This window comes from Triturus cristatus, chromosome 10 (assembly GCF_964204655.1).
Source record: "Triturus cristatus chromosome 10, aTriCri1.1, whole genome shotgun sequence".
NCBI classification, from domain to species: Eukaryota; Metazoa; Chordata; class Amphibia; order Caudata; family Salamandridae; genus Triturus; species Triturus cristatus.
Window position 1 is genome coordinate 1,033,438,321 of NC_140593.1, and position 27,679 is coordinate 1,033,465,999.

Below are 27,679 nucleotides of genomic sequence, written 5' to 3' on the forward strand. Positions count from 1 at the left end.
TAAATCATAATTCTCGGTTATTTATAGAAACAGAAATTTGCTAGAACTCAAACTGTGATAGCGTTGCATACGTCCATTTTCATTTCCACTGCCCTCAGGAATTTTACAAATATGCAATTCAATGCTTTGTCAGTTGATTAAAGCATGCTAACACTGCTTGTCTGCATGAGCCGATGCCCCGCTGGTTAAATGGTATCCTTAATAACCTCCGTCTTAGTTCCGATGAGGCCGGGCATATACAAATTAAATGAATAATGTTCTCTTCACCTAATTTACACAGTCTACAACACTTAGTTTTTGTTTCATGCAACCAAGTCATCACATGCTCTAGCCCTGGGAGTATTCCAAATCATGCTCTTCTTTTTTGTTGCGGGGACCATCTGGACTCCAAGTAGTACAGTGATTTGAGAGTATCTCTATAGACTGCATTGCAAAGCCCACAAGGGCATACGTTCTCATTGGTGCAGTAGGTGCAGTGGCACCAGGACCCAGGGGCCTGAGAGGCCCACTGATCCGTGATTATTGCTGTATTTTGTCATTCAAACTGCATCATGGGGGCACTTTGTCTTTCTTGCACTGAGGCTCATCTCACACTGGCTACGCTGCTGATGGGGCACCTCAAATGTCAAACTCATTGCCATGACAAACCATAGATTCTTTTGGATGAGGTTACGTATGCATCCATTGTGCTGAACAAAATGTGATGGCAGGGTACACAATGATTAATGTACAATAAGTTGTGTAATGAGTCTGTGTAATGAGTCACTCAGGGCTGAACAGTGTTGTATATTGTATATTCTTTTAATCCACTAGGGGCAGTATATTATTCAGGATACAAGGAAATTAGGCTATGGATGAATACAATTTTTATTCACAAATCAGCCTGCTTAGCCTGCTACAGTCACATACTTACATATTTGGAATTTGTAAATTGGGAACTTAGCCGAAAGGCAGCAGATTGCTGTACAGGGTCTTAGGCAAAGATACGATCAATAAGTGATTGGAGGCGTATCTAGTAAAAAATTAAACCAATGAGGAGGTAGTTAAAATTACATTGTACTAGTAAGAGACGGCCATTTTTGAAGCAAACATCTTGAGGCACTAGGGTACAGCTAATGACCCAACACAGAAGGCTGTTCATAGCAATGCTGCCTTATGCAAGAGTATAGTCGTAGGAGAAGTATTGATGTCCAGTGGCTTAACTTTACTGCAATGTTCTCTGGACCATACAGGATACCGCTCTGGTGTGTATGTAATTGGTTAGAACGCACAACAATGGGACTGGGGATTAAATCATCAGTGAAAACTGTATTTCAGCATTATGAAAGGTTTTGTTAATGTATGTACAGCAAGTCCAGATGTGTAATGTAATCCAAGGGCACACTTGTTCGGGTATGAACCAACACTTTAATCATTAATACAATTGCATTATAAATTTTAATGTTCAACTCAAGATGTTTTCGGTGTGGCGGGCAGTCTGAGTTATTTCTTCCATTAATTACTAAGGGCTTCATTAAGAGTCCCCCTGATTTGTCCGTGGTAACATTGCCCCAGCTTCAGAGTTACTGATACCAATGATACCAGTTATCTTGGAGGTACAGAGTTAATAGGGATTACAAGTTTAAATCCCGAAATTACAGTGATAAATGAGGGATAACTGGAATAATCTGGAATACTGTGCAACTCCACTGGTAATACATCATTCTCCACTGGTGTTTAGCAGCAGGAGTCCCTGTTTCCGGCCCACAGAAACCTCACAAGGGCCTAAGATTGAAGATTTCTGTATTTTTTCAATTGTCTTTATGTTTGATATTGACCTGTAATGTAGGTTGTCCTCTATGTTGCTCATAGATTAATCAAGTTTAAAAAAAAAAGGTAATAAAACACAAAATGAATTAACTAGTAACTTGATGCAATCTAATACGGTAATTAAGGGAGAAATACTTGATAGTTTGTTTGAGCACCACATTTTGCGAATTTATTACATTACCCACTGGAGAGCTTATTTAGACCAACGTGTCAGAAAAGAGAAGACCTTGATCAAAGGGAGGAGACCATCTATTTACTGTATATTTCCTTGGTGGTCGCAGGGATGTGGAAAATTTGCATAGTTTTCATTCATATTTTAATGAGTACTGAAGAAACATACCATGGGAATCAGAGGTGGATCCTCAGCCCCTAAGGATAGCAAAAAATATCTAAGGCAGTGGAACCACAACCACAACCTACTTTTTAGAGCAACAAACATTTGCAACACACCTATCTTAAGTGGACATAGACATACAGTCTTACTGATAAAACTGTATAGTACACAAATATTATTCTGTTGAAATCTTGCTTCTGTGAATATTTATCATCTGTGCATCACCAAGTAAGTTTCTTGATTTGTTTTGATCAGATTAAAATGCCTGTTTCCAGCACACTTCAGAATTACAAACTATAGGTGCTTAATTTTTGCTTTCTTAACTTTTGGAAGGATACATTTCTTTTACAGGTATTTACATTTTGTTGTGTATTGCAAAAACATCCTACATTGTCACATAATTCACTTTAAAAACTCCTCTCACTTTGCAGTCAGAGAAAGAAAAGAAAGCACCAATCCCCAAATTAAAAGAATAAAGCAGCCTAACTGTCTCTGATTCACCAAATGTGACAAATTAAACATAGAATTTAAGAATTTAAAGGCCTCTTTATTTATTGCTTGGACTTTCGCACCAAAGTCTGCTTGAGCCCCACCAGTGGGTTACGCCTCACAGTTTGAGAAACCCTGATTTAAAGGTTTATCCGTGAACCATTGTCCAATTGTTGAAGACAGCTGTACATACTCTGCACTGGGTTCTTTTTAATGCAAAGTTGAAATTACATACCTTGGCCTTTCCGTCCAAGTAGCTCTGACAGAAACTCCTCAGGTTTTCAGAGGTCACGTCATCGGCTGGCATTTGATACTTCGCGTCACTCGTCAGGTTTAGAATTCGAACAGCAGGAACATCCACCTCAGTGATGCGAAAATATTCAAAAAGGCGTCCATTTCGAGTTTCATTTGTATCGACCAAGATGAACATGATCTGCAAATTGGAAAGATAGTCTTTGTGAGAAGATTAGTTTGTTTTGGCATGAGGGTATTTCCAATATGGCCGCCACTAAAAGAGGTGGTGACACATCAATAGATACACATTTATTATTTAAGGAATTTTGTTTCAAAATGTAGGCCTGTAATAAATTGTATATTTGCCTGCATGTGCAGAAATTAAAAAAGTTCACTACAATTAATTGTATTGATTCACATACTTGATTCCCATCCAGCAAAGCCGTAATCAGCGTAGTGTTTAAGAAATTGCTGTGTGGGACATAGAGTAAGAACCTGAGGAATAGCAACTGGAAAGACAAGGTGCATCAATAAACATGGATGGTGGTGGCAAATACAAAACGTTTACCCGTGCAGCTGAAAAGTCCAATTGAGCAAAAACAATTGTTATTTAGCACAACTGAATCTCATTCACACACATATAGCCTCATTGTGTGTGCCACACAAATATCAGGCTAAGAGGCAAACATTTAGTGCCCATGATTCCGATTTCTAAGTTGTGTGGTAAAACCGCATCCCAGGGATTTTCCCAGTGCATGTTCCACCAGGTAATCCCTGGCAAAATTTGCACAGGGGAAGGGTGGTTAGACAGAATATTGGAAACAAAAATATCTTGGGACAAAGTATATCAAAATATCGAGGACAAAAATATTGTGAAAGTTGTTACTATAGGTAAGCAACGTTTTACTACATATAACTCCACACACGTACCTTGACACTATACATATCGTCAAGGTATGTAGATATGGAATTTAGAATAGTAAATCTTTACTTACCTATTTGCACTTACCTTCTCAACTTTTTGGTCCTTGAAATTTTTGACACTATATTGTGTCCGCACAATATTTTTGTTTCTGATATTCTGTCAGTGACCCTAAGGGAGGAGTGAAAATGTGCAGAATTTGGGGGCAGTAACTCTGAACCCTCATTCCGACCTTCAAAGCTTAGAATGGTGCGGTGAATTTGAGAGAAAAACTCAAACCTGCAGTGGAAGATTAAACCAGGAAGTGATTTAGAACAATGTCTACATGAAGGGAAAAAATGTAATGATCTAATAACAAGTTTGCTGGAAAGCCAAATATCTGAACAGTGCCTTTTATAAATCTTGCCTAACAAACAGTGCTCCGTGCTTAACATGCTAACAGGATCACGAGGGCTGGGCAGGCCTTTTATTCCACCAGGCATTTCTCCAGTCGGCTTAGTTGGAGGGCGGTTTGTAAAGTCCAGCACTGGTGCTGGTGCCCTTGTCACTTTCTCCTGCTCCCTAAGGTTTATTGCAGCAGGCACAGGATATTCAAGCTAGAGAGAGGGGTTAGGTAGAGAGAAAGTGGTCAGACAGGCAGAAGAGCAAAAGGAAAGGAGAGATGGATGGATGGATGGATGGATGGATGGATGGATGGATGGATGGATGGATGGATGGATGGATGGATGAGTGGGTGGATTGGACATGGGTGGGTGGATGGGTGGATGGATGGATGGGTTGGTGGTCGGGTGGGTGGGTTGATGGATGGATGAATGGAAAGGGGCTGGTTTCAGCATTTTTGCCAGGATTACTCTTGGTCCCCCGCCTGGTCCCAAGGGTCACATCCCTTCAACCTAGGAGTATGTCAGGACAAGTTATGAATTTTACTGAAGCAAATCTTAAAAGGTGTCTCCAGTTGCACAGCTTTATGTACTCCTCACAGCATTATTTAAATTATCCCATCTTGAGTTTCCAGAGTCATAATCACTTTAACCTGTTTAAGATTCACGTGAATGTCGCTCATTACCGAGTTACTAAGGATTTGTATTATGATATGTAACATGTAAACATGACAATTGGACATAGCACACCTTGGGGTGACGTTCCTTTATGTTTCAAGTTGTTGTTTGGTATGTATAGGCACATAAATAATGATAAATGCCCCCTGGAGAAAAGCAAACCCCACGAAAAGCATTGTATACGATAGCCCATTGTAAATAATTTTGCGCAAAGGAAATAAAGTAACATAGTTGGATTTACGAACTGATGACTCTGGATATACATGGAGGGATAAACCGTACAATGCTGTGAGACATGCATAAAGCAGGAGGCTCTCTTTAAAATTTGAACTGCACTTCACCACACTAAAAGCACTTTACCAAACTCACAAAGTCAGAAACAACCATAAAGCGGTGTGTAATCCAAAGATCAACTAAATACACACACAGTTAGAAAGTAGAGGAAATAATTATGTTCCACCAAACAAACAAATAATAAACAAGGTGAAAAAACATTGTACGTGAGTGAGTGCAGCCAAAGAACAATTAGCCAGCAGGGCTTCATTTGTGCGGGTAGTTGCAAGCAGTGAATGGCTGAAATGTCCTGAGCTAGAAAAGCCAAAGGCCGATAGAGGCTGGCTCAAAGGCAAGCACACTATAGGCCTCATCTATGAGCCCCTGTGCACCGCAGTAGCGTCCCTTTTAGCGATGGTCTGGCAGCGTACACTGCAGAGCCATATCTACAAGGCCATGTAAAGCCCCCCTGCACGACTTTTCATGGGCTTGTCCCTGCGTTGCCTCACCCTGCATTATGGAGGAGTACCATGGGTGTTACGGTGGGTGTGCCCATGTCCCAGCAATGGCATTTTACACATTCCCAGATTTAAAAGATGTCGTAAACCTGGGAATGCGTCAAAAGCATATGCCTCCCCAGGGGTGGCATAGGGGAGGCACAACAAGAAGAAATATCTTTATGTCTCCTCGATTTTTCCTCTTTCTATGTGTGCTGCATTCAGCAGCACAAATAGAAAGAGGAAATCGCCTCTCATGATTGTTTTGGTGCAGGAAGGTGTCCCATCCTGCACAAGGGACACCTTCCTGCACAAAAACATTAATCCCTGCAATGCATAGTGCAAGTGTGCCTGTGTTGGCAATTGGCAGCCCATTGTGTGCCAGCGCAGGGTAAATGGACAGAAATTCACTGTATCTGATAGATACAGGGCATTCCTGCCCTTTTCTTTTTCCGTAGGGCAAGGCAGCAAGAAGGCTTTCAGTGCTGCCCTATTGCAAAAGTTTTGTAAATGAGGCCCTATATATGCATGTCGTTTTTTAAAAGGAAAATCTTGGCTTGCAGCAGGCAACTCTTGCAGCTTCGACACGATCAGTAATGCCCAGCTGCCATAATGGCAGTCTATTCTCCAGACACATACCTCACACATCTTCACACATATCTATGCTAAGCCAACCCCCACATAACCTCTTCTTCACCTATTCAAACCCTCCTTGTGCACTGTGACAGTCCCAGAAGAAATTCATTCCGCAACCAGCCACTTCCTAAAAACCACCTCCAACCTACCTTCTGCAGCAAAACTATGTGAACTCTTTACCTACATCCAGCTCACACATCATCTCCAAAGAAATTATTTTTTTGATCCGCCCATAAGTGACCTTATCACTGTAGGGAATGGAAATCCTAGTGTCTAGACGGAATGCACTTAAACAATTAGCAACAGAGCCATCATTAGATTATTCACCATGTTGGCACCTTCTACTATCTTCAACAACATTTAACTACCGCACACTGCTCTCCCCGACCAAAAGGTGCAAAATTTTGATGCCTTGACCGCATCTTTTCTCACAGACCGATCACAAGTTGCTCAAAGGACATCAAACTTATCAGCAACAAGCCAAGTAACAATTGGATTCCACCAAGGCTCAACCTTGCCCCTTCCACTTTCAACTGCATGCATAACAACAATAATCTCCTGAGTACCCATGCTTGGTCTGAAATGCTACTGCTATATTGATGGTACCTAAACCACCTACCAAATATGTAAGCCACACTCAATGAGCACCCTAACCTTCTCAAGCGTCAAAAGGGGACCATCACTGTGCGCTTAGTAACCGCTTCAAATTCAATTAAAATAATACTACGTGAGTGGTGTGTGTGCACTTGTGTGTGTGTTTCTATCTAGCAACCCACCCAATGCCCACACCTTTTACCATGAACAGCTAACAGCTTCACCAGCCTAACGCTGTGCAACACTATCAAAAACCTAGGTACTGTTTTGAACTCTAGCTTCCTATTAAAACCCAATAGTAACTAACCTGCTTCAGTCAGTCACAATCATTATGTTGCGTCCCTCCAAACCTCCCGTCAACGAAGAGGAAGAACCCATTTAGTAAGAATTGCAGCAGTCCGACTCTACTAAATATCTCACGATATACCATATGTCAGCACCCTATGAAAAATCACTCTTGATGCCGACTATATCACAAATCAACTTCTAGGCTCTATTGATTACACACAGATAACATCAAAACAGCCCCCATAATTCCATTAAGATGACGTCATAAAGTATACGCCAGATTTCAAGCTTATAAGAAATGCATTTCTGCGGGTCATTCATTTACATTACGCCAAAGCTACATCAATGCTAAGAATGTATTTTTGGTCTTTATGGCTGTTTAATGTGTTCTGCCATTACAACTCCTTGCAGGCCTTTGCAGTGGTCATTAATGCATATAAATGTCAAGAGTCATGCAGACGTCCTACAGCCAGTGCCACTTCACAGAGCAAAGTTATGTTATTGCCAATTAAAGCCTGGGTCCAGTAATGTTTTTGATATTAGGGGACATTAACGCAAAGTTCTAGTGGAGGATGTTCATCCTCATTGAGGACAGAGACCATTAGCACCATGGAACTACCAAAAACCAATGAAACACACTAGAAAAATCTGTAGCTAGGGCTAGATAATGTTGGTGGGAAGTAAATAATGCTTTCAACACAAACCCTAAAAGACAGGAAATACAGTAGTTTGGTTATGATCAGCATTGCTTATAGCACCAATACCCCATCGCACCAAACCCTTCAATACCCCATCGCACCAAACCCTTCAAGGGCCATCCCACCAAACCCTTCAATGGCCATCCCACCAAACCCTTCAATACCCCATCCCACCAAACCCTTCAATGGCCATCCCATCAAACCCTTCAATTGCCATCCCACTAAACTTTTCAATGGCCATCTCACCAAACGCTTCATTGGTCATCCCACCAACCCTTCAATGGCCATCCCACCAAACCCTTCAATGGCCATCCCACCAAACCCTTTAATGGCCATCTCACCAAACCCTTCAATGGCCATCCCAACAAACGCTTCAATGGCCATCCCACCAAACCCTTTAATGGCCATCCCACTGAACCCTTCAATGGCCATCCCAACAAACCCTTCAATGGCCACCCCACCAAACCCTTCAATACCCCATCCCGCCAAACCCTTCAATGGCCATCCCAACAAATCCTCCAATGGCCATCCCACCAAACCCTTTAATGGCCATCCCAACAAACCCTACAATGGCAATCCCAACAAACCCTTCAATGGCCATCCCAACAAACCCTTTAATGGCCATCCCAACAAACCCTACAATGGCCATCCCACCAAACCCTTCAATGGCTATCCCACCAAACCCTTCAATGGCCATCCCACCAAACCCTTCAATGGTCATCCCACCAAACCCTGGGGCACAGCATTTGGGCTAGTGCAGAAGGCTCAGGAAGTACGACCTCACCTGTTGCCAGGGTCTGCACCCAGGCCCAAACCACCATATCAATTGTGAATGGCCTTCAGTTGAGATCAGTGGGCTCTGACCAAGGACCTGCACCCATGTCCTGTTCTAATCAGCCATATGTGCATGGCCTTCTGCTGCGTGCAGAAACCTTTGAGCATAGGGCCAGGCAGGTCATGCCCCAGCCCACAGCCTGCCGAACCAAACTACCCAGGGCGTTTTACCATGTGCATCACACAAGGGATCCGGCATGGCCCATTGCAAGGTACTGCACCCTAACCTCATCCACCTCAGCTGCATAGGTCCCACAGTCATATGCAGTGACCTATGGGTGGAGGGCATACTACTGGACCCCGGGACCCTCCTACCAACCTCAGCTATGTCCTGCAGCCAGATCACATGTCCAGTGTGGTCACTGTGCACATCTTTTGGCCATGTGCAATTGCACTGTGCATTTTTATTTTCTACACTATTAGTGGCAAGAAAATGGCACGTTGGCCAAAAATCCTTGTCAGGATCTGTGTACCCAACAGCGAAATATGTGTTTTCAAAATTGTTTGAGTACAGTTTACCCTCTGACCTCTCCAGTCCCTCCTTCTGCTGCATCTCATCCAAGTTCAGTTAAAGTCTATCCTGCAGTTTCTGCTCTAGGAGTGAATGAATCTTCCTTATGGAAGTTGACATGGAGTTCGGCACTTTGAGATCTTCCCTGTACGCGTTGCCCCCTTGATGAATTTTGAAAAAAGTCTTCCGGCAATGTTGATAGATCAGATTTTAGGAGAGTTTTGTGCAGTTTCGTCAAACAGTGCCTAAGTTATTGAAGATAAAAAAAAGAATCAGTGCTGAATTTGAGCCGGTGGTTTCCAGTGCTCAGCACCAACTCTTAACTATCAACACTGGCACTTTACATGAGCACCAGTTAAGGGCACATTCATTTATGGGCAGATCTGCCCATTACTCCACATCCTCTTGCCACTTTCATGGTTAGTAGTTGGTTCTGTTTTAGGCAGAGCTAACAGGAGAAATGGGCTGGTGCAAGCTGACTTCTGACGAGAACTCCTGCACTTATTCTTTTACAAATTAACCACTGAAAAGAATAACATGACACATGTATGGGAAATACAGACTCTAAGGGCCTGAATATGAGTCACACGGAGTTGAATTACCTCATGGAATTCTGCTCTACTTGATTCTGAGTAGTTAGATTTTTCAACATCCATTTGTTCCGGTTGTGGAAGAACCTGACTCGATTTTTCTGCCCCAAAAAAGCACATAGGACTTCGGCTGTAGCAGCAACGACATCTAAGTCTTATTTTGTTCTGACAGGGGCGTATTACAATCCCACTAGAAATACTTTCCTCTTTCTAAGATGTCTGTACACCTATATGGGGATGCAAGGGTGGTCCTCCTTGAATGCTTTTTGGTACACTTTATGGTAAAAATCTTTCACAGATGGCCATCTGGTTGTGGAATAGTCAAATACTTTTTTAATAATAAAAGATAAGAAGCACCATTCAATAGTGGCTGCTCACAGCAGTGCCCAATTGGCATGTGTAACACTGACAGCGGCAATGATTGGCTTGGCAGTAATGTGTGAGCAGCAGCAAAGCCCAAACAGAAGTACACAAAAATATATAAAAGGGAAAAAAAAAAAAAATTAAATGGATACTGGCCCCTTGCACTGAAAAATACTGTTTCTTAGGAGGAAGTGCGCAATTTTCACATGCAAATGCCGTCACTCACAGAAAGAGGAACAAAAGGCTGATGTGGACTTACCCATTGCCCCGTGGACGGACGCAGAAGACTACAGACCAAAGCTATTTGTATATTAAATATGTATTTAAAAACACAATAGTCTATGGAGACAGCTAAACAGGGGCGGGTCCTCCATTTTAGAGGAGAAGCGTCGCCCCAGAAGCCCCAGAGCTGAAAAATAAAATGGTAGTAAAGTTTATTTATTAGGAATTAGTTTTTCAGCAACCCGCCCCGAACTGAGTGTCAGGACGGGGAAGACTATTGCTGCCGATTGACAGCAGGGAGCTGTGCGCTAAAGTTTGAAATGCGCATGTCTCTTTGGCCAGCCATCTTGCCATGGCAAGCCGGACATGCTCATGTTAAACCGCTCTGACCTAGCTGTCTTTGACAGCTGGGTTAGAGAACGCACTGTCCTCCAGTGCTCTTGAGAGCGCTGAGTGGGGACGCGCCCTACAATGCTGTTGTTTCTCTCATGCTAGTTAACAGCATGAGAGCAGCGCCACGATTTAGGGGAGCTGGCTGGGTCCTGCATTGGAGCCTGCCTCGATGAGAGAAGACAGGAGCGAGGAGGGCGTCACGCAGCAAGCCAAGAAGGTAAGTCTATTCAATTAAATTTTATTTTTTTGTGCCCCTGCATCACCACCCTCGGTACATGCCAGCCGCCACTGGAGCTAAAGCTGCCTCAAAGGCCAGAGACACCTACGTAGCCACAAAATAGTTACAATCACAGATTCTCTTATATACGCCTCATAAGCTGTCTATCTGCAAAGAAACTTTCATTGAAACCTTGGGCACGTTTGGACTTCTAAGTGACTGAAACCTTTGGGCAATCAGATTTAGAACAATAAACAGTCAAAAGATAATTGACATATAATGACTATGAAGAGTGGTCATTTTCATATGGATTGGTGATACTGAGAAACTGACATGTTAGACTCTCCAAGAAAATCAGCAAATAACCTCTCAACATTCATATAATATACGGGATATAGACCGATTTTTGGTAACAGAATTATGTTAGATGTCCGAATATTATAATATGACCATTTTGCACAAAAATGTATAAAACATTATTAATATTAATATTTACATTGTTTACATACCTTTCCTCTAAACTCCACTGCAGCCGATTCATAGTTTTCATAGATTTTACTAAAGGTATCTGATGTCTTCGATGTAAACAGCAAAATGTGACTTCCAACAGGAACATCAAAAATGGTCACAGAAGTCTGTAAAATAAAGATTATTATTGGTGTCAGTATATCTAAAGATATTTAAGGACACTTGGGGGAATATTTACAAAAACATGGCGCAGCGCCGCGCTGCACGCAATTTAGCAGCGCCTTGCTGCATCATTTAAAAAAATGCAGGGATGCACTGTATCTACAAACAAAACGGCTCACCCCTGTGTTTTTCCTTGCATGGTGCTAAAAAAAGCTGCCTAGCGCCAAACACGGACACCTTTGCGCCATAGTGCAGGGGTGCCTGTGTTGCAGGGAAAGATTGCTTATGTGCTGGAAGGGACACCTTCCTGCACATAAACAATCTTTCAAGGCAGTTTGCACTTTCTACGTGTGTTGCAGAACACAGCACACATACAAAAAGAGCAAAAAATAGGAGAAGTAAAAGTATGTCTCCTTTTTGCACCAATCTAGCGCCTGCTATTCAGGGGTGTTAGTTTTTGGCGCTGTCTCAATTTACAGATCCTGTAAATCTGGGGCAGCGTCAAAAAGCAATGGGTGTTGCTGCGGAACACCCACAGCAACACCCATTCCACGCTCCTTTCACGCAGATATGGGGACAATATTTACAAAGCGGGGTTAAGCCATACAAAGTGCCTTAACGCTGCTTTGTAAATATGAGGCAGGGCATTGCGCCACCGCAACGTCGGAAAGAGTGAGGTTCCGATGGCACAATGCTCTTGTAAATATGCCCCTTGGTGTGTTCGACTTAAGACACTGTGGTAATCTGTATAGGGAATACATTTGTATACCTAAAACTTTGACATATATTTATTTTTGTTTTATTTATTAGTAGTTTAAGTTGAAACTATTTTTGTTTATTTTCAAAGTAGTTTATTTAGACAAATACCCTTAAAAGTGCTCATATCAAATTATAAATTTCAAAATTAACATTGTTTTATACATTAAGTTTTAAAGGACCATAAAAACATAACCTACTATATCTGCCACAGCAATCACTTCCATATTAATCAAAAGATCGACTCTTTCACCTTGACATACAGCATTATGCTTTATTAACAATCATTAACAATCTTTATTAATAAATAAGATGCTTGGAAAGAAAAGAGAGCAGTCCAGTTATATATGTTGCAGAGAATATTTCACACTCAGAAATAAATGTCCCCTCATTTCCTAACATTACCATTGCCTCTTTTCTGGCACCCTGGGCTACATATACAAATTGTTATTATGCTGGTCCTAATCATTACACTGGGCAATTTATTTAGGCGATCAAAGACCTCAAAGTCACTTTTTTATGTTTTAGAAGGGACTGCTAACATTCTTTCCCAAAAACAAAACTGGTATGTACACTTGGCAGATCTACTCTTCTTTTTAGGCCTCAGTTAGACAGCACATGTGCTGTCTCGAAGAGACATGTTGTGTTCAATCTGTGAGCTTCCGCCTGTCCATAGGAATACCATTTGCTTGCTCCATTGTCGCTCTCATATCCTTTGTCCCCGTTTGTCCATGGCATGCATGCTTGTGTTTAGCCCTCCCCCAGAGCATGGAACAAGTACTTGTGTCCATCCACTGCTCCCATTTTGAGATATGTTTTTACAAGCTCTGTCTCCTCCCACCTGGGCTTCATTTCGAACTGCTCCCATTGTAGGAGTTTTTTCTCTGTTTTTGAGCACTCAGCACAAGTTCTCGTATCAGAACCAAGTATTTCAGAACTCAATATGCATTTCGAAAGCTGCTGCTAATGTGAGTTTCTAATGCACACACATTGATCCAAATTGACAATTTTCTATTTTGTTCTTTAAAAAACAAAACAGGGCCTTCATATAAACAAGCATTGGCATAGCCAATAGGTCTCGCTTTTGTGACCTTATAAGTGTTTAGTTATGCAGCACAATATCCTTGGTGCAACAACATCAACTGTTGCATGGCTAAGCACTTATAAGGTCCCTGTTAGGTGATTTCGGTTTTAGATTAATCGAGCATGAAAGGACTATTTATTTATTTGTGTATTTATTAAAATCAGCATTGCCCTTTCTAACAAAGAACACAATGATGACTCATAGCATAACACACAGATTGTAAAATTAATTTAAACCAATGAGAGAAATTGATTTAGCCTAGGAGGCTGGACCGAGGTCAGTGACAGCCAATAAAAGATAAGGTACATGGTGGATGACAGTGAACAATGTTATCAAGCTACTAGTATCAATGAGACAGTTAAAGGCATGTGGATCTGAGGAGTGAGACAAGGGAATGCAAGGAATATTTGAGTGTGATCATCATAGAGGTGGAATTAGAAACAACATAGAGGTGGAATTAGAAACAACATAGAGGTGGAATTAGAGACAACATAGAGGTGGAATTAGAAACATCATAGAGGTGAAATCAGAGAGAATGTCCTCCAGGGAGAGGAAGCTTGAAGAGGCAGTGGGCCTAAGACTGAGCCCTGGGGGATGTCCAGTGGGGAGCGGTAGATGACACTGTGGCCTAATACCATGAGACAGGTAAAGAATGGTTGAAGACAGAGGGGGAGAATTATTTTGCTTGTGTGTGCTTTGTTGCTGAACAGATAGGGGGGCGGTCCTTGTTGCTTATCCTACTTTTTCTGAAACATCCATTTTCCCTAGGTGGAAATATCTTTGGAGGAGGTCATCACAAGTCAATCAGTCCTGCCATCCAGGCCTGCATTTCAGGCCCATGGCCTTCGGTCTTTGCTTCCTAAGGGCCTCTGATGCTCTGTTGCTGGCCATTTTGATTGTATCTTTAAAGGTTCATTATTCACCTACTCTGAGTAGGTCATTCTAAAGCATTCTGCACTTCACCAGTAGCCATGCATGGGAGGCAGGAGGAAGAAAAGTAAGGGCAAAGAGGAAAGAAAGGAAATATATAGTGAAATGGGGCAGAACTGGAACCAGAACAGACAAGAAGAGAAGTGAAAGAATGTCAAGAGCAAGCAATGGCAAGATAAATGAAAAGAATATGCAACAATAAAATATGGAAATAGACTGCGAGAACTTAATTGAGCCAAGGGGGCTGGGGGTGGGAGAGAGCACATCGAGAAACAAAACTGTAGAAATGACACAAAGCACTAAAGGTTAAAGGAAATAGAGAATGCAAAACAAAGGGGAAGAGCTACACAAGTGCAGCAGAAAAGAATATAATAAAAACAAAAGAATGAAAGGAGTTAAGCCTATTAAAGAGGTAAAGAGGTAAAATAAGAGGCTGTCGAAAAATTGGAACCTGAGCTTGATGGAGGAAGAAAGGTAGTCCAGTAGGTTAGGGATTAAGAGACAAGCTGCAGAGATGCATTTGCACCTTGCACTCCACAGGTTCTAATCTTAGCCTGATAACAAAAGGTCAATGCCTCGACTGCAAGTAACAGATACTAATTCCAATTAAAAGGTTTGGTGGATTAATGCACCTGCTGTAGAGATTTCGCAGGGGAGTTCTGTGTTATTTTTTGTTCACACGTTCTGACCTTAGTGAAATAGCTCACTCCCAACAGTACACTGACAGTGAGAAGTCTATATCCGTGGAGTCTGTGATTAAAACGAGGACACAAAGACACAGAAACTGACAAAGTACTCCTAAAACGCTGCCCTGTCCCAGCCACGACCTCTTCAAACTCTGACAACAGTAACCCCTGCCCATAATCCACACACACGCGCTGGCCACCTTGTCGATCTTGCCTAGCCCTGCGGGATATTTGCCTTAAATCTGCTTTCTTCATCTCTCTCCTAACATTGTTTGACCTGAGACATGACTATGTGACTTAACTTAAAAGGTAACATTGCATTTCAAAGCATATCAGCTTGTAAGCAGGCCTTATGCTGAGGTAAGGCCTTTTGTGTAAGATGACTTTACCATCTATGATGTTGATCGGATTGCTGCGTCTTAAGTGTCACCGTCGCCAGGTGGAGTTCGTACAGTTTCACATCTCATGCAACCAACCGCCTGCTGCTGACAAAGCGAGTCCCCAAGGGAGATGAAGGGGTTTCCCCCAGGGGCCCGATTCACTCACGCAAGGCAACACATCAAAAGCAGGCTCGGTAAATGCATGGCATCCCTTCCCTTAATATTAAAGAAAGAGCACACCCCGCAAATTGAATGAAAGAAAACAAAACGAATAAAAATATAGTTTAACAATAAAGTCTACAGAGCTTTGAGATTGGATGGTGAGGACTGTCACTACTAGCCAGGGGAGAATCGTGTCAATCTGTCAGCCTAGACTAGAAAAGTATAAATGCGTGTGCCTACCTGGCCTCATTTGTCCGCCATCTTGGGGTAGTGCAGATTCATAATTTTGCTCCCTTCACGAGTATAAAAATTTGCAGTGAAGATTCTAACATTGTCAGTCGGTTCTACTAAAATTATGGAACAGTGCTGGCATTGACAAGGGGTAAATAGTTCCGCTGCGTAGGCGAGACCTAAAAATGAATGTGTCCTTGTGTAACGTAACTGGTGCGCATGTAAAGCGCTCCAATACCTTCGGGTCGATTGGTACTATATAAATCTGCAACAAAAACAAGTGCCGGTAGCTCTCGGATTGCCAAGACCTATTGGTTTTGTCAATGCTTGTTTAGAAAGTAGTTTGTGAAGTTGAACACTTCTTGCATTTTGATAGATGGGTAGATGTCAATTGATCTCTCGTGTTCATCTTATTGGATACCTATGATCATGCAGACATCAAGCACTCAAAGTTATGCTCCTATTCATTTCAATAAGAATGAGAACACAGAATTTCGCTTAACAGTGTATTAAAGAATTTACTGTTTACTCATAAGAAGTCGGCCACAGTCATGAAAGTCACATCTCTACATGCTACATTGCTTGCTGTGAGACAACGTTCTTCACCACAGTGACTTCCATGAGATAACCCACAACGGAAGTTATCAGTCAGGACTACAGAGAACCTATGGGGAATGAGCGCTAGAAAATAAAACAATAGCTAAGATTCGCTCGGAGAGTTTGACCGTACAATTAAATGAGGAAGACGAAAAAAATCTCTTGCGTTGAGGGGAGCGTCTTGAAAGCGAATGTTCCCTTGGAACACACTCTGGTTTTATGCTTCAAACTCCAAGGCTCTGTAACAGCTCTGAAGGACAATCAAGATGGCGGACCTTGCACTATAAAAACAGCATAACCCAATAGTATTGTCATTGGCATCCTTTTACACCCCTCCAACAATATATACATTTCCCAAGAATAAACACACAACACAGATATTTGTTTGGGTAAAAATGGCTGCAGGTTTATTACATACACCGTTATGTAATGGGTGGGTTATCTTTCGGGCGATCCAAGGGCAGGCAACCAACTGGGCCGCCTGCCCGCCTGATGAGCCAGGCAGCACCGGGGCAAACCCCGCATGTGCTGCCCCTTGCTAGTGATCCTCTTCTCAGTTCACGTAACCATTGATACCTTCTTACTCACGCCCCTTTCAGGGCGGAGCATCGCATAGCAAACCCCCCGGTTGTTCAGGCCCACAACCGCCCAAAGGACTAGCGGGGTGCCGACACGGTTTTCCAGGAACCTCCCCTGAGCCTCCTATGATTTGGCTCTGGCACCCACCATGGTGCCGCGCAGAGGTACCCTTCTGTACCCATTTGCTTCCAGATCGCCCTGTAACTCCGCCACAGCTCTGGAGGCGGCCACCGTCACCGCCAGGGCCCCCAACAAAATAGCTGTAGTCTTGCCCGCTAGATCGTCTGTCTGGAGCCTCCTGCAAATCTAGATGTAAAGGCATCCCAACTGGATATCGATGCCCCATCTATCTCCCAATAGCCCTAGACGTTAGCTTGGGTCAGCTAGTGTCTGGAGAAACAAACGCCCTATGCCTGTGAAGTTGAGCCCAGCACTAATCACCTCAAGCCGCAAGGTTCCACTGCGTCACATGACTCAACCCCGTCCCACAACGGGCGGGACAGTTTCAGACACCCTAGCTCACGATGCCCCGCCTATTTGCTGATCACACTGGATGCCACCCTCCTGGCACATGTGTCTCCCATCTCTGGGCCAGCACTCACTTGTTAAGAGACTGTTCCTCCCCCCATAGCCAGCTAGGCCATTAGGGCGGGAAGGGTTTATACTTAACCTTGGCACGGTCCCTTTACTCGTTAACTCAATGCGCACATGGGTGTCCATACTGCGTATGAACATTGGGCACGGCTGCACCCAAGCGCTTGCCCTGATTCCCCTATTCTTTATAGAAATTTCGACCGCTCAGCTCCCTCTGGGAAGTCCCATGGGCTTACCCGCTTAGAGAATCTGCTGATACGATACAGGGCACACTGTCTGTAATCTAGTGCCTAACCTTTGATGTGGGAGATGCCACACACCGCCTAGGTCATGGGGATCTAAAGGAACACACCCTTCTTCCCCGGCCATACCTATAGGTGCGACTGGCTCCACCCAGCTGTAACGCCAGAGACACACCTCTTAAACATCTTTACTCGTTGTGCCACTTGGCACCCTTCGGGTTGCAGCTCTGTGTATTTGTAAAGCGCGCATGCCCCTGGGGCACGATGATGCTGCTGGCCAGTGTGTGACTCACCCGCTGATACTTATCTATCCTAACTGCCCTTACTTAGATTGAAGGGTTGCTAGATGCTGCCACAGGACTGGACTTACTGCTCCAACCCACTTTGACCCCATAACTCGGGAACAAACCCAGTGGTGACCTTGCCTTACATGGTACATCTACTCCAGCGCTCGACTATCAATGTGATAGGGGCCCCAATCCCAAAAGATGCCCCTTCTATTATCTGGTTCCGGCCTGCCAGAGTTATGTGCAAATACCTGTTTTGGGACACCAAAAGGTCGAAAATACCCCGTCGCCAATTGGCACTAACGCAGAGTTTCACAAACTTTTCCGCGCCACAGCACACATGTTAGCTGACAACTACCTTCACCCGCCTGCTGCCCTGGTTAATGCGCGGGTGAAAATGTCTTACTGAAGCTACCTGATACCGGCCATTGGCTGCAGGGGACTGCCCACCCAGTGTACATGGTGCCTGATTCCATATGGTGCCCGCAGGTGTTCCCCATGAAGGCCCTCGTGGCCTATTGCGCAATGCAGTCCCAGTCTTTCAGCCGTGCCTCACCTTGCGTTGAAATGAATTGACTAAGTGTAAAATTAAACTTTCCCACCGTTGGGCTGTTAACCGCTGGCAAGGCAGACTGTTATTTTGCAGCTCCTAACACTGCCTCCGGATATATATCACAAACCGCAGTACCTTACTACACGCCAGTACCCTTGGCTTAAACAATGCTTGTTAGTTGTATAAGATAGCTGAAGCAAAATTCTGGCTTCCCTGCGTAGCATATTAAGGATGCTTCCATTCTGACTTGGTGGGACTGTCACCTTAACGTGTTGAACATTCCTTAAATGTCTTCCTTTCTATGAATAGCGAGCTCAACCGCAAATGAACCAACCCACTAAATAACTTCCGCAACAGCCAGACAGGTCCCAACACGTGATCTAGTTGCAGAAAGTGGGCGCCCTTTGGAAGAGGAATGGTGTCGCACAAACCCCGCCTTGGAGGCAAAATTGACCTCGTTGAAACGCGAGAGAGGTGCATGCGGAGACAACATAACTATCCTTTGTCAACACAGAGGCAGTCTGTAACTTTTGTCTAGATTGGGGCAAAGGAAGACCCTGATAATATCCCTGATCAGGTCTGTGATGTCATATACGCACTCTCCCCCTGTGCTTTGTGTGATGTTGGCCCTCCTAGGTGTGAGCAGGGCCCAGGGAAGTATATTGGGTTGCACCCGTGTTCGTAGAGAAAGATGAAACCATACTTGCTGGTCCCCGGCCAAAACCGACAACCCTTTTACCCTTTGACAACAATAGCACCTACATCAATAAGGCATTGATAAGGGCCACATGCCTAACTCCTGATTTCCAAAGGGCCTTGTTGGCCAAGTAGCGAAATCCTCACTAAATGGGATAATACGAAACAGTCTTCTCACGGCGCACGCCACCCAGGCGCCGACAGGACACCGAGGTTTACACCAAACAACCCGATTCCAAAGGTAAGGCCCCCAACCCAACCCCTTGCGCAAGTCACTCGCCAAGGCACCGCTGAAGGATCCACCCCTGAACGGCACCTTCAATGAATAGCCAGCTCAAGCGCAAGTGGGACCATTACTCTAAGCAACACCACCTATCAACGGAAATCAACCATGCCCCCCAGCAAAACAGGTAGTGTGTGTGAAACCCAGCCAACCAGGCAAAACCATGGAAGCAGTTTACCTGGGGCATTGTAGGGACGTGGCCGCTACTGGACAACCTGTCCTTTCTATCTGAAGCTCGATACCATTCACAGAATGCCAGGTGACTTAAAGAAGGCATAACACTGTAACCGCTCCCCGCGCTGCAAAGGCTCTTGCTATACAATGAAGCCACAGGTGAGGTGCTTTGTTTACCTGCCTACGCATAATCTGCGTTCGTGTGATGTTGGCTGGAGAAGAGCTATTCCTGAACCTAACAGGAAATGAAAATCTGAAACTGCAGCCTGGAAAGCCAACTAACTGAAGACCCGTGACCGAGGTAACTCCTCAAGATCGCAAAGCTGGAGTCATGGGACACGACACGTTTCGGATACCAGAGCCTGTCCAAATGATCCCTTAATATCCTTCTTGAATGCTCTAAACCTATGATGCATCAGGCTGCTTGGACCACCCTTGAAATTGGCCACATTAGTGAAAGGTCCCTAGATTGTATGTTAGCCACCGTCCAGTTAGCCACCTCCATGGGTTTGCAAAGAACAAAGTCCCTTATCAAGTTTGTGCCAACCACAAACTAGTTCCTTTTTGATCCTCTCAACCGGTGGGAGCAAAACTAACCTCAATGGTCACACTACTGACCCACAGCGCACCGGCACATCTGCGTTTCCCCAGCCGCCCATCATAATTGCTGTGATACGATAACTAAACATCAAAAGCCCCTCGGAGGCAGTAACCGCAAAAACGTTCTCTCCTCCGTCGAGGGTAAAGGGTATGGCTAACCCATGCAAGCAAAATTCTTTGCATAACAGTTGTGTCGCCCGACAAGTATGTTGCTGTTTCTGCCCTTGCACTCCAGGTATATTGGTAAAGCAAGAACAGAAACCAGCAACATGTCAGGGTTCTTGGCTTTGTCCCAGGTAGTTGGTTGCCTAAGGTTAATACGCAGCACTGAGGCTTGTGCAGAATATTGAAAAGCTTTCACTTAACGCCGCCGATACCATTCCAATGTTGCTGCACTGCCCCAAACATCATTCTCGACAGACAATGCAGCGAAGGACTCGATGTGCCTCCCTTGAAATGTGCGCATTTCCAATTCCCAAAGTACAAAGCTCTGTATTTACCGTTTTCATAACTACCACAATGACACAAAGCAGCGGGGAGATAGAAGCCACCAGGGACCCGCAGCCCCACCCGTTCTCACATTGAAGAGCACACACTCCAGGGGAGCACAATTTATCCATTATAAATTTCACGGCAGCTCCTGTGCCCCGCAGCCGTGAGGGGGGTAGGACATATCTGGGGCAGGCACGCGGGTAAACAGTGCATCTAGCCAGTTGTAATTCCTAAACATATTTGGGAACACTTTACCTCCTCAATAAACCTGTTTAGTAAATACCAAATTGCAGCACCTGGTATTCCCAGGTGGTCTCCCATCCAAGTACTAACCAGGCCTGACCCTGCTTAGCTTCCGAGATCGGGCGCATGCAGGGTGGTATGGCCTAAATATCCTAGTTTAACTGGTAGCAGGTTAACCAGGACTGTGTATATAACAAGCACCTGCAGCGTTTGCACCAAGGGCTGACCGCAAACAAAAAGTGCTTGCGATCATCGATGCATCGGCCATTCACACTCAGCGCTGCCAACAACCACCCGCAGTTGCACCTCCCGCGAGGGGCAGCCGCCATTGAAGAATCAAGCAGACCCGACGCTGTGGACAACCTCGGGAAACGCCGCCAACACTGACTGTACCACAACAAGAACCGTCATACGCCTATATACAAATAGAAAGACATTTAGAACGTGCGCAGGGACACCGCAGCAAGCCTCCACACTTTGCAACCGAGTGAAGCTGCGACCCATGCACCTGCAGAGCGCAGTATGCACAGTGGTACCTATACCCAGGTGCTCCCGCTAGCGATCATTGCATCTGCCGACCGCAGCATGTTCGGTTGTACCTTAAACCTGACACTCCGGCAAAAATCAGTTGACAAAAATCCTTCTGACCACCCACCATCAGACAGCATTGTATATAGGGATGCTGTCCTCTGGGAGCTGTTAGCGGGAGAAAAACGTCTCAGTATCGTCGAAAGGGACCTTACGTCACATCCGGCCACTGCAAACCAATATTTCCTGCCAGTCAGTGTTACTTGACACCAGTGCACCGTGCCCAGCCTCTGTGCTTTTTTGGCTTTTTCTGTTTGTACTCAGTTCCCCTTAACAAACTTGGACAGGCAGATGTGAAAGGCCGCACGGTATGAGGGTGACTGCAGCATGAGTGTGACTGGCCTGAGGGTCCCCACCCCTCGACCTTCCCCAGAAGGATCTCACTGACTCACCAGACGACCACAAGCCCTCAGTGGGCCACTCTCCTTTCCCACACAAGAAGGACAGGGCACCCACGACCCCCCAGGCCTGGCAACAACAAAACCGGAGGCCGGAGCTGCAGATTCACAAGTGAAATGTGTGCGTTCACGTGCGCGCGCATATGATACATGTAGCATCCTACCTACAACCAGTCTGCACTATTTACTTCGTCAATGACCCCCTAGCATCACCCACCGGTCACCCTGGGTTACCCACTGGGGTGGGGTGGGCGCACCTCCCTCTGCCACCTCTAAACACGCCCAGCTGGAACCGTGGCTCGACGGTAGCACCCGCTATGGTAGCGCATAGAGGCGGGCTGAAAGCAGCAACCCTGTTCCTGGATCCAGGGTCCCCGAATGCAAGATGCGGGGACGCTCTCCCCGCAAGACGCACTACCTAAAGACGACGATGCCGGCGCGGCAGGTAATCCCGTACCTGGGGGAGACCCGTGACGGCCATGGGCGGCCCTTCCCGCCTGGGAGCAGCGACACGCTCATTAAGGGGTAGGAGGCGGCAGGGCCGTGCGGAAACAGGGGTGCTTTGAATACCCAATTGGCCCCAAGCCCTTATCTGTGCCTAGCCTAGTGTGCAGGCCGACCAGCACGTAGCTGCTTCTGTCATTGCATCCAGATATGTGACACATGTAACCTCACACCCACAAGTCAGCACTACACATTGGCCAAATAAGCAGAACATAAGGCTTGTGAATAAAATTGAAAAGCATCCACATAAAGCAAGGCAAAGATGCTGCTCCTGACGTATAAAAGATGGGCAATCCCGGAGGAAAATGCAGGGATTTCCACACTCTTAAAACGCTCACCAAGCATGCCGTCAGTTGAACTGCGCGCGTTCGAAGGGAAGAACAGATCGCATGGTCAGGATCAGTGTCTCAGGGCTCATAGCGTTTGCGCATGCTCCCTGCTGTGAGGGGCAACATGCCCTTACTGCTTCCCTCCACAGTCTCAACCGGGAGAGAGCAGCGGTTCGGACTGTAAGATTCTTGATGTCCTCCAACATGTGGCTGGTAGCAGCAATCTACCGTAACAGCTGCTATAGGAAAAGGTAGGAGGCAGTGCTAGAGAGATGAGAGATCGATGTTAACATCGTGGTGGCGCTCGGGATGCCACTCTCCACCACTCTCTGAAATCCCCAACGACGGAACACGCACCCCTGCTGCCCGCTCCACTCCCAGCACCTATCCCCTGCACCCTCGTCGTTCTTGCGGGGCTGGAGGTCCGTTGCGGGCTGACACGTCGGCAGAGAATTAACGCAATCCATGCCCTTAGCACCCAACCTCCATGCCCGCGCGCCATATCCCATCACCATCGGACCCTGCAGGGGTCGAACACGCACTCCGCATAGAGCTGCCGCTGCACATCACGCACCGCCGATCGGTCGGTGCCGTGCCCCATTCCGGGTAGGATACAGTGATAGAGGCTGGAACAGGGGGGAGGCAACACCACCACTCTCCGGCCTCACATACTTGCAAGGGCTTCCTCCCCCCACCGTGCCACCCCCACTCGCCTACAATCACGGCTGACTTCCTGCGCTGCCTACAAGCATGGCCGCGGCCTGCGGGGGGAGGAGAGAGATAGAAGGAGCTACTGGGACCAGATGGGGCTGCGCCCCTACCTGGTGACTTGGAGCTCTACATGGGGTAGCTCTGGGCAGCCAGTGCTGAGCCGTGCTGGCCCCTAGGCGCTGCCCTGACCAAGCAGGGCACGAAGTGTCCCGGCATAACCCCCCAAAGCGGCTGTTGAGGGCGCTCTTGCCGCTCCTACCACCTAATGCTGCCCGGTGGACGTCAAGTGAGGCAGGAGGACCCAGATCCCCGAACCCCTGCCCCCTTCCCGCTGAACCCTCATGCACGGCAGACCCAGCCAAGGGCAGCCTGCAGCGGGTGCCGCACCTAATATGCAACGTGGACGGGCACCCCAGGGGGAGCCAAAGGGACGGGCAAGGGGTGAATCACTCACCACACACGACGCAACGACCGCACGTCCACAAGGCATGCAGCACAACAACGGGACTGACGACCCAGACGGCGTGCATGGCGACAAAGAGGTCACCAACATGGTGGGGGAGGGATATATACCCTCCCCCAGGTCCAGACGCCCAGGAAGTGATGCCCCTCGCGTCATGACCAGGCAGGAAGTAGGGTGGGTGTTAGAAATGGGGGTCTCTAGTTGGCAATGGCTGGCCACTGTCCAAGTAGGGACCCTTCTTCCTAAGTCAGAGTAAGCAGCCTACACCCTTTGACAACCCCTGCTCAACCCTGTGGTAACGTAGCACGAGCAGCTAGGCTTATCTCAGAGGCAGTGTGTGAAGCATTTATGACCATACACAGTAATATAATGAGGAACACTACAAATGGACACCACTCAAGTAGTTATGAAAAAATAGGTATATTTATATAGACTTAATCACAAGACCAATAACAGTAAAAATCCACAATACTAGAAAAATAGGGTTACTTTAAAAATGCTGCAAAAATAGTTCAAGGTGCACAAAATGATGTTCAGTTCAATGCAGTGGTCTCTGCGACCCTTTTACTCACAAAATATCTGGTTCCTGTAGCAAAGCAACAAAAATGTCGCTAAGGAGTTGTAGCGATAAATTTCCTCACGCTAACCAGCGATGCGTTGAATCCTTACCACAAGGGAGGATGATGCGCTGGATTGCGGGCAGGACAAAGCGACAAACTTCTTCACGCTAAGCCGGTGATGCGATAAAATCCTTGCCGCTGAGGGAGGATGATGCACCGAGCCTGTTGCGTGTGCGATCTTGCTGCGATGAAAGAAAATGGCGCTCCGCGAGGGAGCGACGATCCTGATGCGATGCGGGGAAAATGGCGAACGCTCGGCGTCCGCGCTGCGATGAGCTTGATGCGATGATTTGGGGTTAGCGAGCGCTTTGGGGCCCGGTAACAAGCAATGCGACAATCTTCAGGATAGCGGGCGTTTTCAGGCCCGCAGACACGTGCTGCGACGAACTTCAGGATAGCGGGCATTTTCAGGCCCGCTGACGGGTGATGCGACGATCTTCGGGATAGCGGGCGTTTTCAGGCCCGCTGACGGATGATGCGATATTCTTCGGGGTTAGCGAGCGCTCGGCAACAGCAGAGCGACGATTTTTCTCACGCTCAACAGCTGCAGCGGCTCGCTAACGGGGTTAGTGACGATTTTCAGCACTCTCTTCTCAGCAGTAGAACTAGAGGCCCTGGAACTCACAGGAGCCTCACCTGCAGATAGAAATCCTCGCTGGGAGGAAACAGGAGGCTGGTGGGGGAGTCTGATGTGCCTGAGACTCCTGCAGGAGGCTAGCTCTCTTCTAGCCCTTGGGTGATTGCTGTAGCCAAAAATAAAAGTTCCTTCAAAGTCCTTTTCCTCTTCTTCCAAGTCCAGTAGTAACCACTGCAGGCCAGTCCCAGAAACAGCACACAAGCACAAGGACAGTCCTTCTCCTGCAGATTCCTGTAGTTACACGGACAGAGGTTCTTCTTGTTGTCCAGGAGCAATATAAATTGTAGGGGTTTGTGCACAAATATTTATACCCCCAAAGTCTTTGTTCTTAGGGGTCACAAGTCTCTGAACCCAGCAAGAACCAGTTCTGCCCAGCCCTGGAGCACTTTGTTTACCAGGCTGCATCCTTCCTTTCAGAAAGAGGGGGTCTGCCTTCAGACGCACAGTGGGAGGTGGAGCCAGCATTCAACTTGCCAGGCACAGCCCTATTCAAGTGCAGGAGCTACCCCTCCCCTCACTCCAAGGCAGATCTCTCTATTCAACCCAGGTCTGACTCAGCCTGCCTTGTCCCTCCAAAACCAGATAGCCAATACACATAATAGCAGAGCAAACTGGAAGGCTTAGGCAAGAAAGTACCTATACTCTAAAAGTGGTAGTTTCAAACACAGAATATAAAAATAACCTTCACTAAAAGATGTATTTTAATATTCTGAGCTCAGGCATACTAAATTCGTTTTTCTACCATGTTCTGTGGGTCAGTTAGGACTATAGAATGTAATAGCCCAGACCTCCCATTCTGGCCTATGGAGAACAGGTAGCCTTACAGTAGTGAAAAACGAAATTGGGTGTAATTCACTACTAGGACATGCTACACACATCAGGGCATGTCCTACCTTACACATACAATGCACCCCATCATAAGGGGGGCCTCCAGGATGCCAAGGGAAGGTTTAGGGGCTGGGAAGTGGGTGCACTTCACAGCCAAGATGGCAGTTCTGGACTGCACGCAGACACTGCAGTGGCAGGTCTGAGACACACTTTACAAGCTGCTTCTGTGGGTGGCACAAACCAGTGCTGCAGGCCCACCAGCAGCATTCGGTTTACCAGCCCTGGGCGCACACGGGCCACGCTACTAGGGACTAACAGGTAAACCAAATAAGCCAATCATGGATGTACCAATTCACATGTCATCTTTACAAAGGGAGCATTCGCGTTGTGGCACTTAATGGCAGTGGCACAGCGCCCAGAGCATCTATAACCAGCAAAAACAGAGGAGACACAGCGAAAAATGGAAGGGAGACTCACGCCAATGGTGCCAGGTCTAACAGTGGGACTCCAAGCGGAGTCCCTGCCCCCCCAAAGGGGGCGGGGGGTGTAGGGTGCCCAGACTATACTATAGCGCCGACCTCTTTTGGGCCCCCTGCGGGTGCCTCGGTCAGCAGCAGATTCAGGAGAAAAGTGTTTCTTGTAGTGATTTGAAATGGTGATACACTGAAACGCTAATACATAAATAAGAATTGAACCTTTGATTGATTGGAAGGAGCGTGCGTGAGGTTCCATGCCTTTATTAACAAATCAAAGGAAACACAAGGCAGGGTCACAGATCACACATTTTCTTGCATGAAAATAAACGATGCCACTCCGTTTCAAACTGGTGCCTATCGCAAATTAAACATTTTTGTACAGCTCTCTACGAATTAGGTGAACCGATCATCATGCCACCAGTTGGAGCATGCACGATCACGTCGTAAGGTTTTTGTGGAATGTTATCAATGCTCACAGTGTCTCTATTGTGCCGAAACCTAGTTGCCATAGTCACCAAAGGATCGCCCCTAAGTGCGTTTTCAACCACTTGTATTGTGGCAGAAGTGCTGAAGGACAGCAGAAGCACTACACTTCCGAGGCACTTGAATCACCCTTTGTGCATCATGCTAAACTAATACCGAAAACAGGCACAAAAACAACCCTTAGAAGGGACTTGGGGTGATCGCCAGTGTGACTGAGAGCAGTGGCTTGCAAGGTCGCACAGTGTGAGAAGCCCTTAATTTTATTGAATGCTCATCGACTCTTCCTGAGGTTTCTGGACCTGGATAAAGCAATTCAGCCTGTTGTGAAGGAAATCGAGGTTCTTTGCAAATCACTTAATGGATCAGTGACTTGACATGTAGATATGTGTAATCGATATATAAAACGGTAGCGTTTGCTGTCTAGCACTGCCGCTGCAATCACTCTCTGGTAATAGGTAATCCACATCTCCAACACGTTTCT

The 27,679-nt window shown here is 46.0% G+C and overlaps 1 protein-coding gene and 1 pseudogene across 1 annotated transcript in view; both read right to left on the bottom strand.

The window, feature by feature from the left end:
• The window catches only part of PDILT (protein disulfide isomerase like, testis expressed), a 199,931-nt gene that overhangs the window by 79,885 nt on the left and 92,367 nt on the right, over positions 1-27,679 (bottom strand). The window contains exons 6-7 of the mRNA XM_085629085.1: positions 11,472-11,597; positions 2,868-3,065 (exon numbers count right to left, since the gene is read on the bottom strand). Coding sequence (XP_085485211.1) covers positions 2,868-3,065; positions 11,472-11,597 — 324 coding nt within the window. The remainder of the gene's footprint in view (positions 1-2,867; positions 3,066-11,471; positions 11,598-27,679) is intronic.
• Positions 21,203-21,311, bottom strand: LOC146796480 (5S ribosomal RNA; annotated as a pseudogene).